This window comes from Triturus cristatus, chromosome 7, assembly GCF_964204655.1.
Source record: "Triturus cristatus chromosome 7, aTriCri1.1, whole genome shotgun sequence".
Lineage (NCBI taxonomy): Eukaryota > Metazoa > Chordata > Amphibia > Caudata > Salamandridae > Triturus > Triturus cristatus.
The window spans coordinates 1,196,249,696-1,196,269,326 of record NC_140590.1 but is presented as its reverse complement, the minus strand read 5'-3'; the positions used below and the strand labels follow the sequence as shown (position 1 = coordinate 1,196,269,326).

The 19,631-nt window shown below is 39.5% G+C and overlaps 1 protein-coding gene across 10 annotated transcripts in view; it reads left to right on the top strand.

Annotated features, from left to right (window-relative positions):
• The window catches only part of LOC146811587 (membrane-spanning 4-domains subfamily A member 4A-like), a 321,638-nt gene that overhangs the window by 221,867 nt on the left and 80,140 nt on the right, over window positions 1-19,631 (top strand). For 9 of the 10 annotated variants that reach the window (XM_085618566.1, XM_085618571.1, XM_085618567.1 and 6 more), the window contains one exon: window positions 5,190-5,306. The exons of the other annotated variant lie outside the window; for it this stretch is intronic. In XM_085618566.1, the coding sequence (XP_085474692.1) occupies window positions 5,190-5,306 (117 nt within the window). The remainder of the gene's footprint in view (window positions 1-5,189; window positions 5,307-19,631) is intronic. 10 annotated transcript variants of the gene reach the window in all.

Sequence of the window (19,631 nt, the reverse complement as noted above, 5' to 3'; positions counted from 1 at the left end):
CTGAACGTCCAGAGATGCCACTGAAGCAGAAATATTATTTGAGGAGGGACAACTAAGACCATTTCAACAACTTGTTGCTGACTACGACCTCCCCCCGGGTCAATTCCTACGGCACCGTCAGCTCATCAGTCATTACCGACAATACTATGACCTCACACAAGGGGAGCCCCCCACACATCCGGTCCTACACACGATACTACGAATGGGAGCGGGACGGCATCTCACCACATGGTTATACAAATCAATCAGGGAGTTGACACCACCACTACTAGGGCGCCTGCGGGCCCGGTGGGAGGAGGAGGCGGGACGGGCATTTCACGATAACGAATGGGAGAGGGCACTCAAATTCCCCAAGAAAGTATCCAGGAATGCACGCTTTAAGAACATACAATTCCACATACTACATAGGGCCTACTTAACACCAGCACACCTACAGCGTTTCTATCCTGATACAACGTTTCTTTGCCCCCGCTGTCAGGCGCCAGTCGCAGACTTTCGTCATATGTTCTGGGCCTGTCCGGGTATCCACGCCTTCTGGGAGTCTGTCCACACGACACTCCGAGATCTCACCGGCCTCACCCACCTAACCACATGGGAGGGTTGCGCGCTTGGCATAGTCGGTCGGAGGAAACGGTATAAAGTGCCCATACGCTTTGTCTCCCTGGCTCACCTATTGGCTAAGCGCTGCATAGCCATGCATTGGTGCTCCCCTTCTGGCCCCCCGATTGCGGCATGGGTGGGGGCAGTGCTCAAATGGGCTGCAATACGAGAGGAGGAAGCGAAAGGCATCCGAAAAACCCAAATTTCCCTGGAATGGGCGCTGTTGCTACACCAAGTCAAACAGTCCCAGGCTCCTGCTGCATCGACCACGAACGTGACAACCCATGACGACCCACAGCTATCCACTGCGCGGGCCCACACAACTGGAGATCCCCCCCCCTGAGGTCTAACGCCCTCCCTAGGGCTTGCTAGTATTCTGCCCTTCCCGCTAACCCGACCCACTCACCTATGCAGCGTGTCCGCCCGCGAATCCCTATCCTCCATAGTGAGATACAACTGCGCCAACACTCAGAAACCAGAGGGACCACGTGTGCCCTAGACTGGCCGTACCACCTATAGTTCCATGACGACCCCCCTTAGTTTGATTTCCCCCCCCCCCCCTTCCCCGGTTTATTACTTGGCAAACACCTGCTGTAGCATATACAGCACCCACAGGAATTCGACGTCATCACACAGATTATTACTGATACTAGCTGATTGGCTGTATTTTTACCTTGATACTATGGGAAAATATATATCTGTAACAATTATACTAATAAATGCCAATAAAAAGGAAAACAAATATATATTCTTTTAAACTAGAAAATATTTACAAATAAATGAATTAATACATAAATGTATTTATTGTATTTCCTACCCTTCAACACCACACCAATAACAAAAGACTTCAACATTTCTAAATAAAGGTTTTCCAAAATTAACATAGCTAATAATCAATTTAAAAGACTAATAAACATTGACTACACACACTTTAATACTATATCTACAACACACACCTAAATTAAACTCTAAAATAATAAAACACATTGAAAACTATTACTAGTAACAACTAATTTTAAAGTAACTAAAATGTATTTAATACCCATGCTTTACTCCTTTAAAAGTAAGAACAGACAAAGAATTAAACAATTACCCAAAATACATATCAAATAATTAACATTAATTAATAACTATATATTAATTAATTAAATACAAATGACTTCCCATCCTTTACTCCTATACACACAAAAACAAACACCTAAAATTAATTAGACAATTACCATAATTAATTACCAATTCATTCAAATTAATTAACATCCAATTATTAATTCATCAATTATGAATAAATGACTTTCCACCCTTAACACCTATAAACACCACAACACACACCTAAAATTAATTAAACAATTACCATAATTAATTACCAATCAATTAATTTAAATTATTTAACAACTAATTAATAATAAATTGCTTTACACATTTAACACTATAACATCTCAATTAAACAAATATTAATAAATAAAAAATAATCAATACATTTAATATATTTAAATTACCCTTTTCACCTATAAACCCACAACCCGCCACGGAACTAAAAATGCTAAATTCAAATAAAAAATCAATGACTACAAAACATTTAACACATATATTAAAAATACAAATAATTCTTATACAAAAAAAATACAACACATACATATAAAATAAATACTAAAATACATAGCATTAATAAACAAACCATATTTTTAACAATGATATTTTTGCAAATGATTTTAAGCACTTCGATATTTTTAATATCGATATTACTTACCTAAAATTGATATTCTTGACCACAAGAATCTGTATGTCGATATTTCTGACCCACGATATTTGTGCAAGTCGATATTTTTCAATCGATATTCTGTCTCTGCACCTTTAAAGAGGCATGAGGTGGAATCAAACTACACAACCTTGGTGTTCAGCAGTCTAACCTTCGATAGTGGTGGCTGCAGGTTTCTGAGCAAATGTCTGGGGCCTGACCCTTACTTTTTTTTACAAATTAAGCTTTGGATGGGTCCCAGCCCCTGTCCCAGAGCTATGTGCTTCTTTGTTTTCTGGCTCAGCTCAATCACTCAGATCCAAATTAGACAAAGATCTCTTCTTAAATTGCACATGCAGACTGTAGCCTGCCAAATATTGACATCTTATGCTCGGTGAATGGTTCCCATCTGCCCTTGACAGTCAGATATCATTCAGTGCTTTGCTGGCACAAATGTTTTGTGAATTCTATTGTAAATCACGAAGATAGACGAGAGTCCCTTTGCCTCCTCCTTTCCCTGGTGATGTGCAAGGGTTTACAGTGTATGCTTTGCGATTGTTAATGGCAATTCTAAAGTGCAATGTACTTATTGTCATTGCAAACTTACTTTGCACAGTCTTAAATGGTTTTGCGACTGTTGCAAATCTGCAATGCCTTTGAACGTTAGGCCCCATGCGATGGAAAGCAAATATAACTTCCTATTTGTGTTTCCTTTTTCTTTATCCTTGACTTATAGCTCATTTATAAATTACCCCCTTTTTCTTTAACCTTGATGTATAGCTCATTTATAAATTACTTTCAGGCACTGGGTTTGTTTTTGATTCGTATTTTTGCATGATCTTTTTTTTTTATTTTATTTTTTTTATTCCTTTTATTATTGATTTTTTTCCCCCTAAAGCAGTTTCCTGCCTCAACAATTTGGTAGAAGTTACTTCATTTCAAGTGCTCCTTACTAGCACAATCAGGAGGCATATTATCCGTACCTGTGCCCCAATTTCTTTATCAGGAAACATCAAATTATTCTCCAGAACAGACCAAACCATGTCCTATAGTTTCCTCCCCTCCAAGGCAGGCTATTATATGGCGGGGCAGGTTATTTTGGCAACATTTCCACCAATTCAGCAAGATCCTCTGTAACTATGTCTTCTATGTGCTGTTTTAATGCCCAAACTGCTCTTGTGCTTTCACAAATGAGATGAATCTATTATTCAGGAACAAATCCCCAGCCCTTGCACATCTGCCCTCCCACCAAATGCAAAATGACATGTCCTTTACCACTGTCTGAAAATACTTAGGGAACCAAATGGAGTTGTCCATTGAAAATGGGGACTTCTTCAGTACTTTGTGCCATAGCAGCGCTGTCTGTCAAACTAGGCAAGGTGCGCTTTTTGGGACCCCCGTCCAATTGTCCCATTGTAAACCACTCTGACAATGTGTGGTGCAGACAGAAACCCGCCAAAAGATCTTCCTTCCAGTTAGGGCCATTTGCAAACCAGTGAGCTGCATATGTTGTAGTTGTGCTACAGCATAGTACAAAATAAAATCATGGAGTCCCAACCCACCTTCCACCCAAGGGAGTAGAGTAAGGCCTCTCTTCTTAATGTCCTCTCCAGAAGCTTATTTTACACCGATCTATGACAGCTTCTCAAAAGTGACAGCAGAAACCCAGTGGAGCACATGCAACAATCACATTGCACAATAAGTACTCAAGCATTTGCAAATGAAATTAGCCAATACACAAGTTACTTTAAATGATCCTTACAAGATATTGATTGGTCATGCGGTGCAAGGAGTGTTCTTGCAGAAGATGTCCCAAGTAAAAACCTTTTAGTTTTGAGGTGTGCATTTAAGATTTGTGGACCCGTTCCACTTTGAGTCCTGAGGCTGCATTATGCATAGACTCGCCTTGAGTCTCTACAGCTTTGCTCTCATTAACGATTGCCCCTTTGTTAAGTTATTGAAGATGACTTCTCTTTCAATTAGTTTTGCTGTCACAAGATTTATTCAGGCAACTCTGAAGGTCAGAGTGAATTTGAGAGAATGAGAGTTTGCCTGTGACCTTTAAATGGAAGGATACCTAGTCACCTCTATTTTATGTATTTTTGTCTTAATATGTAAATACTTGCATGAAGAATTTGTTTATATATTGTTTGCCTTTGTAACTGGTGATGCTTTGATATTGATGGTGTGCTAATGCTGTTGTTTGAATTTTATGGATTTCTAAGTTTTTTTAACCAAAATAATCTATCTGACTTACTGACTGATTAACCCGTTTTGTGTGCCACAGACATTTTTTATCCTGTTAGTGGTTTTGTCCCTACAGTGTCTGCTGGAGAGCAGTTTCAAACATTTATTTACACAGTCAAATGCGTTGAGGTATTATGTCATTGAACCTTGTAACAAGATTCCTTGTGGATTGTCCCAATTGTGTAGAAATCTAAGGACTGCCTTCTTCTGCTGATCATTCTACCAAACATGTACCACATAAAATGTTTGGACATCATTGCCCCGTCTACTCATATGTACGGACTACATACACAGTACATGATGTACTGTAATAAGGTAAATTCACTGGATGCATAAAAAGTTAATTCACCTCAGAAGTACCAGTATGTAGTTCTCGAAGTCTTCCCCTTATCAATATGCACTCAACTGCATAAGACATAAAAGCACTCTGAGGTGGAATACACAACGTGTTATTATTTGTTTAAAGTGCCATGACTACATTTTGTGAAATATACCATCTGTGTGCACCTCCCCCTCACTTGATTCAGTTTACCAGATGGAAGTTAGCATATGGAACACATAACAGAACACTGCTCTTATTTAATGCCTATTCTTCCTTTTTTGGCAGGTCACACTGATAGTTTGTGGCATTATCCAGATCTTTCTTGGAATTGCTCATGATGTTGGCGACGCATTAAGACATCCCCTCTTTTTGACCGGAGCACCAGAGTGGTCTGGGATACTGGTAAGTGATTGAGGAGACGAGTTACTTCCTCAGAATGAAGTCTGCATGCTCAGAGGGAAAGTTTGTTGATGGTATATGGTTGTGTTTATATTCTCTAATCTCTTAGTTATATTCTCTAAATTGCTCAAAAAGGGACATTACCAGACAGCTTCTGAGATCCACTTTCGTGTTCCAATTTCCCTTTCTTTAAGGTAGGATTGTGCAACATTAGCCCATGGTGCCTAGAGCAATGCCACCTTTTGATGTTAACCACTGTGTATACAAATGATTCCCAATTAAATATTGAAAATATATCATGTGTAAATTTATCCTGTATGGAAATCCTGAAAATCTGGCATGTCTCCAGTCCTCAAGGATCAACATTGAACATCCATGCTCTAACAGGACAATCCAAAAACGTCCTGCCTTCAGATGTCACGCCAGATTGGTGTCATGGACTGATAATTGTGAAAGGAATGTGGGGGTTCTTTTAGTGGTTATCAGTTAACTAAATGGTATCACATTCACTGGTGTTTTTTTTGCCTTCAAAAGACCTTAAAGTCATTCTTTTGCCCGTTTAACAGCTTTAAACCACTGCTCATCATTACCACTGCTAACTGGATGTTGACAGGTGTCCATTTTGATATCAGAACTCACTGCATAATTCTGTGATAAAATCCAGTTTATTAAAACACTGACAGCAAGTGTATGAGTTTGAGGAAGTAATGGTGTGAGTATGAGTGAAGTTTGTGTATACGAAGGAGTGTTAGAATTTGTATGAGGTGTTTGCAGTGTGAATAGAAGTATGAATCAGAATCCATTCTATTCCCGTGGGGATGGCAATCTGAAATTTGATGAGACATTAATACACTTCCCAAACTGCACTTGGTGGGCATAGTGAGCTAACCAGTACTCCTCCGAGGGCATTCAGGCTGGTACTACTTGACTTTTTCTATATAAAGCCAAATATTGCATTTTAAAAGAAAGTTTTCCCATACATTTATTAAAAGCTGTAGGCTCTGATGACCCCCTCATGAAGCATTCCAATACTTTCATGGTGTATCAAACAACTGTGACCTTCTCCAGGGGTATTGACTTCATCATTTATCCCACGAAAGGTTTAAAAACATGGTGCATGGTGCAGCAAAAGTTCCCAAATTTGTTTGTAAATAATCCTAGGCAGATCAGAAAATGCACATTTTTACAAGGTCTGTGATTTTTCAGGGCACATGCTGTTATTTTTCAGAACATCATTTCACTTCCTCTTACTTTTTTCCATCTTCACCTCAGAGATAATTTAAAAAAATCCTAAATCTCACAATCACATACAGTAGACATCAGAGCTACGAAGATTGTATAGGCACATATAGAACTGCTAACAGTGGACAACAACAGGGACCTTACAGATTAGGACAGCAGACACATTCCATCAGTATTGCAGAAAAATATCTCTGTCAGAAATAGTAATTATCATTCAAACATCAGTATTAGATATATATTTGTAAATGAAACCAAAATGTTACCCTCAGCAAAGATGCACTCTCAAAACAGGCATTTTATTCAGAACAGCAAAATCAGCAACTTCCAATGAAATAAAAATATGTGGCCTAACACCTTTTGGACTAAACTGTCCTTGCTCATAGGCAAATGTACAGCAAAGCAGAGACATCATTGCAGCCACCTGATTGCCATTAAAAACAATGCCACCCTCCTGGGCCTCCCTTGAGTTACAACAGATGCATGATGGGAACAGTAGTTCTGCTCAATACAATTTACACCCAGTGAGTCCGCCTACGCTGACATTTCAAGCAGATTAAAGTCAAAACCCTCGAGTGGGCTAATCGAATGTCCAATTAGTGAAATCGCTGGAAATTAATGGAACCTGTTCATCCCAAAATTACGACCAATCAAAGTCATTCAGGACCCACTAGGATCTGCGGTGGTGCTTCCTCACGGCCGGACTAGCCGTAATATATGAAACCAAAATGTTGCCCTCTGCAAAGATGCACTCTGAAGACAGGCTTTTACCTTTTATTCACAACAGCTACATCAGAAACTTCCAAAGATGTAAACATTTGTGGCCTAACACGTTTCGGACTAAACAGTCCTTGTTCACAGGCCAAATGTACAGTGAAGTAGAAACATCATTGCTGCCCCCTGATTGCCATTAAATACAGTTCCGCCTTCCTGAGTCTCCCATGAGTTCAACAGATGCATAATGGTAACGGTAGTTCTGCTCAAAACAATTCACTCCAAGGGTCTACAATTGCTAACATTTCAAAGAGACAAAAGTCAGAACCCTTGAGTGGGCTAATCGAATGTCCCATTACTGGAATTGCTGAAAATTAATGGAACAAGCTGATCCAAAAATGACAAACGATCAAAGTCATTCAGAACCCGCTGGGATATGCAGTGGTGCTTCCTCACAGCCGGACTAGTTGTAATATATGAAACCAAAATGTTGCCCTTGGCAAAGATGCACTCTCAAGACAGGCTTTCACATTTTATTCACAACCAGCAACTTACTTTGAATTATAAAAATACGTGGCCTAATGCGTTTTGGACTACACAGTCCTTGTTCACGGTTCACTGACACAATCTTGACCCTCACAACATCGACATACACAAATATCAAGACCCTAATATCGCATGCAAAATATTGACTACCTATACTCACCATTGAAAATACAAAATATTGTATGAAAAAAAATCTATAGCAAAAACATCCAGTACAAAAATATTGTGAAAACATAAATATTGTTAAATTTAAATAAACATGCAAGTAAACAAAAATATCGACATTCGCAATATCGGCAACATAAACATCTCTCAATATATTTAATTTTTAAACAAAACATTAAATACACACATTTAAATATATATAATATAAATAAGTACCACTATTAAAATAATAAATTTCAAACAAAAAGAAATATATATACATAGATATTAATATTTATAAAATAAATATAATTCACAAATAACCAAACAACATAAAATATTTCAATACATCAAAAAAAGATAGCAAATAACATTTCTCACCATTGAAATTAACCAAACATTCATCAAAAATATTTAATTACAATAAAATGTATTAAAAAAAATATTGTGACATACATAGAACATTGAACAAAATATACCCTTATATAAATAAATACAACGGTTATTAACTTAACATATTACTGCCAAAATAGTTAAACAGATGCTATAACAACCAATAAAATAAAAGCAACAAAAACCAATGGAAAGATTCAACTAATATAGGCACTACTATAAAAGAGGGCAGTTAATTAACCAAAAATTACCTCAAATTCTGCAACGATTGGAGAAGGACAAAACTCTGCCAGATTGAAGCCCCAACAAAGGACCTTCAAAAGAGCTACATCAAACAACTTACATTCAAGTAAGTACAATACCTAACAAACATATATATATTCCCCTCACTAAACTTACAATAATGAATACATGTAATATTAAGTAATAAATGTATTTCCTTTTTTTCTACCTATTTTGTAGGCTAAACAAACTGACTCACAAACCTTACCAAAAATTAACACTGCAAAGAAATAAACTGTGCAGCATTCTACCAACAAATGATTTAAAAAAAATGAAAATTAATCAAACCTGTTAAACAAAGTAAGTATACAATCTGAAAAGACTCCCTCGTGACCTAGATTTCTTTCATACGTCGAACATTAATTTCAACATGGGCTAAACAACAGTAAAATACAAAAAGATAACCATGTTTGTAAATATTAACATTGTTTATTTAATTTCTTTGTTTTATCAAAAATCTTTTTACTTTCTTTTGCTTTTTTTAATATAAACCAATATTTTAGAACATATACAGACATTATTACATAATTATTACATGACATACAAAGCAATTTTTGATTCAATGACCCCTGAGAGAAAAAACAAAAGGACATTCAATAATACTACCTCACATACATTCCAATGCTGCTCAGATCCTGCTACATGCAGTCATTTTAATTGGTCGTGGAGACTGTGCTATCTTTTGTCTCCCTACTTCCAGATATATGTATTGCTGAATGTGGTATGAGTGTATAGTAGGTGGAATGTATGTGAGGTAGTATGATTGAATGTTCTTTTGTTTTTTCTCACAGAGGTTATTGAATCAAAAATTGCTTTGTATGTTACGTAATAATTATGTAATGTTGTCTGTATATGTTCTAAAATATTGCACACTTGCAACATCCTCCAAAGATGAGCAGTCAGGGGTTCTTCCTTCCTCTAGAGCCAGCCACAGTGCATAGACATGAGGCTGTGTACAGTTACGGACAGTGATGCCATGCATCTGCAGGCAGTTGATTTCACATTGTGAAGCATAAATTATTATTATTATTTTGAGTTTTTTATAGTGCTAGCTAGATCCGAAGGTATCAAGGTCTACCATGCTTGTTATCTATTTTGTGAACTTTTGCTGTTGTGGAGCGCTCTGACTCAGATGCTATATATAGACTTGTTATCCTTGATGTGAATATTTATTGTTGTAAAGCGCTCTGACACCTCTGGGTCCAGCTAGTGCCATAAAAAAAAATCTCAAGTAAATAAATAAATTGTCATGTTGTCATGGGTACAATCATGAGCAGTGAATGGGAGTAGGTTTTTGGTGGGGAACATACATTAACTAGTGTACTGCAATTGTATTGAAGTTAACTTGTTTTTATTAGTTTGTTATCTGGTTGCAATACAACTTACATTAAGGACTTTCCAGTGAACTTGAATGGTTATTTTCAATGATATACCCTGACCGTCACACAAAAAACAACAGTGCATGGTCTTTTAGCATGTTCTGACTACAAGACATGGGCTTTGGTAAAATCATTTTCCTATTTCTTATGCCCCCTACCGTACTGCACACAGGATGTGGGCTTAAGCGACAGCCAACATCAAGCCCTATTGTTCCTTATGCCACTGTGCATGGTTTTTGACCACATGCAGCAGGCACGGGCCGCTAAGTGCCACCATTGTCCATGCCCTGTGCTCAGTTCCGCTAACCTCCAATAGATACTATACACCCAGTTTCCATAACCAATATTCCACTGAATACAGACTTTGGCCCTAGTGATCATGCTCTCATGCATATTGCTCATGTCGTTTGGGCATGCCATTCACCCCTGAGTGCAGGTTTCTATCTTTGCCAACACTCAGTGCTCAGTCCTTATAAACGCAAACTACTGAGGACAGCATTTTGTCATGAACAGCAGCCAATAGGTGCATTGACTGCACTTAGCATGTCTGTGGCAGGACGCATTTGCCATTTGGCATATGGTGGTTCTCCTTTTTCCATTCAGGAGATGTGTGTCATTGTGGAAAAATGAGTAAGACTAGCAATTATTTCAGGCCTCTCTTTTGGCATGACAGGAGGCAAAAGTCGTAGTTCTGCACCAATGTGTGTTCCTTTATATTGGTATTAATATTATATTCTGGAAAATATTGTAATGTCTATTTAAATATATACCTATGCTAATAAACATTATTTTAAGGAATTTAATGGCTGAGATCAATTTAAAAACCACTACACTTGGTCAGTTTCAGTTATCGGCATTACCTTTACCCAAAAGTACCCCAAATCCCTGAATCTTACGTTATGTTATGACTGAGATCAACTCAAACAAGAATCTTAGGGGCTGATTACGACTTTGGTGCTCCTGCATCTGCTCTCCGCCAGCGTGGCAGCCACCCAAAGACCGCCCGCCTGATTATTAGCCGGTCCTATTCCCATTCCCATGGCAGTGCCCTGAAAAAGGGCACCGCAATCGGAACAGCAAAAATGTTGCACGACGGCATGGACTGTGATGTCCATGCTGTGTTGGAACAGGGGGTGCAAGCAGACAAGAGGGCACATGCTGTGCCCCCCTGAAAGCATCCTGTTGGACTTGGCCCTTTTTGCAGGGTTATCCTCCAACTTTTAGCTTCTTCCTCCTATTTTATCCTGACCTGTTGTTGTTAGTTTTAGGACTCTGGGCACTTTACTACTGCTAATCAGTGCTAAAGTGCATATGCTGTCTGTGTAAATCGTTGTTATGATTGATTCTCCCTGATTGGCATATTTCGATTTACTGGTCAGTCCCTAGTAAAGTGCACAGGGTGTGCCGGGGCTGGTAAATCTACTACTAGTGGGCCTGCAGCACTGATTGTGCCACCCACATGAGTAGCCCTGAAAACATGTCTCCGGCCTGCCACTGAAGTGCCTGTGCTAAGGTTGCTAACTGCCATGTTGACTTGGCAAGTGCAACCACTTGCCAGGCCCTAACCTTCCCTTTTCTTACACATAGGACACCCCTATGGTAGGCCCAAGGTACCCCTGTGGGCAGGGTGCAGTGTGTGTGAAAGGTAGGACATGTACTGATGAATGTAACATGTCCTGATCGTGAAATACTGCCAATTTTGTTTTTCACTATTGAAAGGCTATCGTTCTCCATAGGACAGAATGGGGACTGCTTTGTAACATTTTGCAAGCATATCTTCCCATAGGGATAAGATGGAAAAATAAAGTTTAGGCTCTCGAAACTCAGAATTTAATAACATATCTTTTACTAAAGATGGTTTTTAAATTGTGTGTTTGAAAATGCCACTTTTAGAAAGTAATTAACACAACAAAAGTACTGCCAATGCTGCACTGGATTACGAAAACACTTTTGACAATGAACTGAACAAAACAGCTTCACTCTCAACCACTTTTTCCGTTGATTTTAATCAAAAATTGAATTCAGTACTAAATTAACTCATTAGTTAGCACGGTTCCATTAAGACAAATGGAACAATTCAACAAAATAGTAGAAAAACAGTACATCATTAATATTTACATTACATAGACATATACACACGACACAACCACTGGCATACTGAAATCAATCAACCAACTACACAAACACACTTATCAATCATACTGTGAGACATTTCATAGTAACATTCAGTGACAGTTTTGAGAGAGGGCTACTGAAAAAATGGTATTTAACACAGTTGTAATAGTTAGGTTGTTAAATGTATGATTAGCCCAAAGCGACGAAGAGGTCTACGCGTTTCGAATCCCTCAAGTTGTGGGGATTCTCATCAGGACCAAGCGCTCTCTAGAAAATAGACAAAAAAGCTAAATTAGATCAAATAACCCTGGCACACTAAGACTGCCTTGTCGCACACCTTATTCTTGAATCTTACCTGTCATAGAATGACAACCAAGGGGAGACTTGAAAATATGGAAAATCAACCTTACAGAAGAACCTTAACAGAGACAGAAAAGGAAGAATAGGTCAGTGGAAATATCGCCTAACGCACGAGGTCATAAAGACACGGCGTTTAAAACCATGAGGTGCGTCTTACTTGTCAGCCTAATGTGGTGTAACCGTTGTGTATCTGGCAACCGGCGTGAGGGTTTGCAGGGGACAACTTAGTCCGGAAAAAAATCTCGACAACTTTAGATGCAGGAGTATTCTTACTTCGGAAGGTTCGGGGTTTTACTCTAAAGAAGACAAACCACGATGGCATGAGGTGATCGCGTCAGTGAAACATGGGGGCAGCTGACAAAATAGCTGCAATGCTGATGGATGGAAAATAGCTTACCTTCCAATGCTCTTAATGAAGTTTTACAGGGAACACTCGATCCGTGCGTGTTGCGCCATTGCAGATAGTGTTCGTTGTGGAACAGTGAAAGCGTCTCTTTACACTTCCTGTGTTGGACCACGGGCAGAGTCTGGGAATTGTAGTTTCAATACACGTAGGGGCTGATTGGAGTCTTGTAGCAGACGGCTTCAGTAAAGAGATTACAGCGATGTTAGTGTACCAGGACACGTGGAAGCTCATAGGAAATGGAGTTCAAAAAGGATTTTGACCAAACTTTATTGGCAAGACCAAGTCGGCAAATTCAGAGGTTCTTGGAAACAGTACAGTTTATTGTAGATGCCAGATTCGAATGGGAGCAATAATTTCGCGCACATATGATTAGAGGGAGCTATGATCAAGCCTCATTGTTAATAGTATATAGCCAGACGGGGGCAGCAGTGCATTGAAATGATAGTGATGGGCCTGGACGAGATCTCAGTGATATGTATAATATACGAAGACAATGTTAGCATGCAGGGAACCTCAGATGGAAGAGAATTCACAAATTGAAAATCTCTGAGATTTCATTCAACCCGTCAACTGATGTGTTGAATTTAATTATCAGCATCGCTTCCCTTTTTAATAATTTGGCATCCAGGTCTCCTCCTCGACTGTCTTGTGTAACTTTCGAAATGACAGTCCATTTCACATCTTTTTCTGTGTGATTGTTGAGATGCCAGTGGTTGACCAAAGGGGCGTTTTGCACATTCTTGCGTATTCTGGATTTGTGCTGTTGAATTCTGAACCTTATCTCCTGATTGGTTTTTCCAATATATAGTTTGTCGCATGGACATAGTATCCCATAGACTACAGATTTCGTTTTGCAATTTGAAAAGGAATCATGTTTCCAATGAATTTCCTGGTGGGGAAAAAAGGTTGCCTTCCAAAGTGGACTCACAGCAAACACATGTTCCACATTTATGGTGGCCTTGAATTGGAGGAAGATTTAGAAAACTTCTCATATTCAGACTTTTTGTTTTAGGAAGAGCAGCTCTCACAATCTGATTGGCTATGCTTCTGTCTTTCCTAAAGGCGAATAGTGGGGGTTCTTTGAGAGAGGAATCAAGATTTTTAACAAGGTGCCAGTTTTGGGAGATGGTTTTTTTGAACCAATTGGACGTGGGGGTGAAAGTAGACACACAGACAATCCTGTCCATTTTGGATTTATCTCTCCTTTCGAAAAGTACCTCCCGTGGGGTCCACCATGCACGTTTCATGGCTCTCTTCAGAAGTTTTTTAGGGTGCCCCCTTGCCAAGAGGTTGGTTTTTAGTTTTTCAGCATGAAGAAAGAATTCATCCTTGAATGTGCAGTTCCGACGGATTCGTAAAAATTGGCCATAGGGCAAATTGTCCCTTAGGCTGCGTGGATGGTTGCTTGAATAGAGTAAAGCTTTATTTCTGTCGGTTTTTTTCTTATACAATGTGGAGACAAGATGCCCACCGCTGGGGTAGATTTCGACGTCCAGAAATGGTATTTTAATTTTGGAAAAATTGACACTGAACTTTATATCTGGTGTTCTATTGTTCAGCCAATTTACAAAGTCTTGCAGTTGGTCTTCTTTTCCAGTCCAGGTTAGAAAAACATCGTCGATGTACCTTACCCAATGTCCGATGTAGATTGAAAAAGGATTATTGTTGTACACGAAGTGATCTTCATATTTTGACATGTAAAGGATAGCCAGCTCTGGGGCGAAAGGACACCCCATAGCGACGCCTTTGATTTGTAAAAAGAATTCATCCTTAAAGCAAAAGTAATTATTTTTTAAGGCAAAGGTGGCTAATTCCAAGATGAATTGTGTCGGGACTTTTTCGGGCTTGGGTCTGCTATTTAGGAATGTCTCCAGGACTGCCAGCCCTTCGTCTTGGGGAATCTCCGTGTACAAAGAAGTCACGTCTAAAGTGACTAGGAAGTGTGTGTTTTCTTGAAACTCCATTGTGCTCAGTTTGGACAGGAAGTCCGTGGTATCTTGAATGAACGATTTCACCTCTTGCATAAAGGGTTTGAGGAAGAAATCTACGAATTTCGAAATTGATTCAGTCAGTGACTCACAACCCGAGACTATCGGGCGACCCAGGGGATTATTTTGGTCCTTATGTACTTTGGGGAGTACATAAAAGATAGGAATACGGGGGTTTTTATTTTTTAGAAATTCATATTCTTTTTTGCCTAAAAACCCTTCGTCAAATCCTTTCTGAAGAATATTGAATAGTTTGCCTTGCAGTTCACCCGTTGGATCTTTGTTTAACTTCCTGTAGCAAGATTCATTTGAAAGTTGCCTCATCACTTCTGCCGTATAACGTTCAGTGGCCCAAATAACAATCGACCCGCCTTTGTCCGCTTGTTTAATTATTATAGATGGGTCATTTTTTAGGTCAGTCAATGCTTCTTTTTGAGCTCTTGTCATATTGAATTTGACATATCTCTTTTTTTGTTTTTCAGCTTCCGTGATGGCAGATAGTACTACCTTTTCAAATAGAATCACTTCTTTCGGAGTTTTTGCTGTTGGTGGACAGAAACAAGATTTTTTCTTTAAACCTGTCGTTTCTGTGTTGTCCTTAAATGGATTATCTAGGAAGAAGGTGATCAGACGTATTTTCCGGCAAAATTCAATAAATTCAGCCTTGAGTTTTACAAAGTTGGTTGCTTTAGATGGTACAAAAGACAAACCCATTTCTAGTACACTGCATTCATCTTGTGTCAGAATTTTATCTGAAAGGTTGAAAATGGACGTGGTGTTAAGTTCCTGTGAATTTTGCAGATTAGCGACAACTGACGTCCCTAATTTTTGTAGTTTTGACGTCTCGTGGATATTTCCCATGGTTGGTTGGTAAATCTGGACCTGCCGCGTGGTTTCCGCTGACCTCGTCCTAAAAAAGACGGTTGTTGAAAGTTCTGTTGAAAATTTTGTTGGAAATTCCCACGTCTGCTGGGTTCTCCCCTTATATTGGGGTTGTCAATGTCAATGCTACCCGAGGAGGATGACGTTTCAGAGAAAGTGATAAAATTGTTCCTAGATCTACCTTGGTAGTCCGGTAAGAATCTCCGTGAGTCAGGTCTTATGTAAAAATCAATTTGTAAATACGGATAAACCTTGTCTAAAGAGAAGTTCTTTTTATCCTTTTCAAATTTGGAGCCCTTTTGATTGATTGAATAATCTTTGAATTCAAGAATCTCTTTATCGACTTTGTCCAAAAGTGCTTTGGCATCAGTAATCAGTTGGTTAGATTTGATTTCGCTCTCAAGAACCGTGATTTCTTCCAATTGTTGTTTGGACAGTCTTTGTGCTGTCTCGACAGTGAGGACCATTAGGTCTCTACTGCATTTCGTTTCGATCTGACTGAAGCCTTTTTTATAAATTGGATCCTCTGTGAATATTACTGGAACATTGCGTATTTGGAGGCCTCCCGGGATCGTTCCTGCCCTCAGGTGTTCAATTAAGAAGTGTCCGTGTAAATCTGTCCGTATTTGCTTTTTTTTCAGTCTTACGAGTCTGTCAGATTCGTTATTAATTTTAGCAGTTGTGCTCAAGACGGCGGAAGAAAAAAGTGGAGGGTCATTTATTAGCTTCAATATATGTTCCTCGCTGTATGCAAAAGTGTCGCTCACTGACATAATATGTCAAAGGAAAAACAGAGAAAGACAGAGTTCTCAACCTATGGCACCAACCCTTAAATGAGCTGTACCTACACTACAACAAATATCCTAATTCAAAAGTCGGCAGTCTGAAACTGCTCTTGATATAAAAGAAAAACAAAATTCAAATCTGAACAACCTCGCGAGTAGGCACCCGCCAGACAACCTTAGGAACAACCTTGGGTTTTGACTTATAAAGCAGCAAGGCCAAGTCATATATAATTAACACAACAAAAGTACTGCCAATGCTGCACTGGATTAACCATCCACGCAGCCTAAGGGACAATTTGCCCTATGGCCAATTTTTACGAATCCGTCGGAACTGCACATTCAAGGATGAATTCTTTCTTCATGATGAAAAACTAAAAACCAACCTCTTGGCAAGAGGGTACCCTAAAAAACCTAAAAAACTTCTGAAGAGAGCCATGAAACGTGCATGGTGGACCCCACGGGAGGTACTTTTCGAAAGGAGAGATAAATCCAAAATGGACAGGATTGTCTGTGTGTCTACTTTCACCCCCACGTCCAATTGGTTCAAAAAAACCATCTCCCAAAACTGGCACCTGATTAAAAATCTTGATTCCTCTCTCAAAGAACCCCCACTATTCGCCTTTAGGAAAGACAGAAGCATAGCCAATCAGATTGTGAGAGCTGCTCTTCCTAAAACAAAAAGTCTGAATATGAGAAGTTTTCTAAATCTTCCTCCAATTCAAGGCCACCATAAATGTGGAACATGTGTTTGCTGTGAGTCCACTTTGGAAGGCAACCTTTTTTCCCACCAGGAAATTCATTGGAAACATGATTCCTTTTCAAATTGCAAAACGAAATCTGTAGTCTATGGGATACTATGTCCATGCGACAAACTATATATTGGAAAAACCAATCAGGAGATAAGGTTCAGAATTCAACAGCACAAATCCAGAATACGCAAGAATGTGCAAAACGCCCCTTTGGTCAACCACTGGCATCTCAACAATCACACAGAAAAAGATGTGAAATGGACTGTCATTTCGAAAGTTACACAAGACAGTCGAGGAGGAGACCTGGATGCCAAATTATTAAAAAGGGAAGCGATGCTGATAATTAAATTCAACACATCAGTTGACGGTTGAATGAAATCTCAGACATTTTCAATTTGAATTCTCTTCCATCTGAGGTTCCCTGCATGCTAACATTGTCTTCGTATATTATACATATCACTGAGATCTCGTCCAGGCCCATCACTATCATATCAATGCACTGCTGCCCCCGTCTGGCTATATACTATTAACAATGAGGCTTGATCATAGCTCCCTCTAATCATATGTGCGCGAAATTATTGCTCCCATTCGAATCTGGCATCTACAATAAACTGTACTGTTTCCAAGAACCTCTGAATTTGCCGACTTGGTCTTGCCAATAAAGTTTGGTCAAAATCCTTTTTGAACTCCATTTCCTATGAGCTTCCACGTGTCCTGGTACACTAACATCGCTGTAATCTCTTTACTGAAGCCGTCTGCTACAAGACTCCAATCAGCCCCTACGTGTAATGAAACTACAATTCCCAGACTCCGCCCGTGGTCCAACACAGGAAGTGTAAAGAGACGCTTTCACTGTTCCACAACGAACACTATCTGCAATGGCGCAACACGCACGGATCGAGTGTTCCCTGTAAAACTTCATTAAGAGCATTGGAAGGTAAGCTATTTTCCATCCATCAGCATTGCAGCTATTTTGTCAGCTGCCCCCATGTTTCACTGACGCGATCACCTCATGCCATCGTGGTTTGTCTTCTTTAGAGTAAAACCCCGAACCTTCCGAAGTAAGAATACTCCTGCATCTAAAGTTGTCGATTTTTTCTGGACTAAGTTGTCCCCTGCAAACCCTCACGCCGGTTGCCAGATACACGACGGTTACACCACATTAGGCTGACAAGTAAGACGCACCTCATGTTTTTAACGCCGTGTCTTTATGACCTCGCGCGTTAGGCGATATTTCCACTGACCTATTCTTCCTTTTCTGTCTCTGTTATGGTTCTTCTGTAAGGTTGATTTTCCATATTTTCAAGTCTCCCCTTGGTTGTCATTCTATGACAGGTAAGATTCAAGAATAAGGTGTGCGACAAGGCAGTCTTAGTGTGCCAGGGTTATTTGATCTAATTTAGCTTTTTCGTCTATTTTCTAGAGAGCGCTTGGTCCTGATGAGAATCCCCACAACTTGAGGGATTCGAAACGCGTAGACCTCTTCGTCGCTTTGGGCTAATCATACATTTAACAACCTAACTATTACAACTGTGTTAAATACCATTTTTTCGGTAGCCCTCTCTCAAAACTGTCACTGAATGTTACTATGAAATGTCTCACAGTATGATTGATAAGTGTGTTTGTGTAGTTGGTTGATTGATTTCAGTATGCCAGTGGTTGTGTCGTGTGTATATGTCTATGTAATGTAAATATTAATGATGTACTGTTTTTCTACTATTTTGTTGAATTGTTCCATTTGTCTTAATGAAACCGTGCTAACTAATGAGTTAATTTAGTACTGAATTCAATTTTTGATTAAAATCAACGGAAAAAGTGGTTGAGAGTGAAGCTGTTTTGTTCAGTTCATTGTCAAAAGTGTTTTCGTAATCCAGTGCAGCATTGGCAGTACTTTTGTTGTGTTAATTATATATGACTTGGCCTTGCTGCTTTATAAGTCAAAACCCAAGGTTGTTCCTAAACTTTTAGAAAGTAGGCATTGTCTTGTTTAACTATTCTGTGTGCCTCTGCCTGTTTGTGTATTGACTGTCTGGTTTTGGAGTGACAGGGGCTGTGGAGGTGCATTCTTTCAGGCAGCCAACGGGGGGTTGATGTGTGTCCTGCCTTTCCTGAATGAGTCAGGGCTAATAGACCTGGGCTGCATTCAGAGTAGGGGGAGGAGTTCTCACTAGCACCTGAATAGGCCCAGTCTGCATGTAGAGTGGTGTTAGGAGATTTCTTTTGCACCTGAATAGGGCCTGTCTGCCTTACACAATGCTGTCTCCACCTCCTACCGGGCAGCTTCACCAGGGAGGACAGAACGGGTTTGGACTGGGCTCAGAGACCCTTGCACAAAGAGAACAAAGA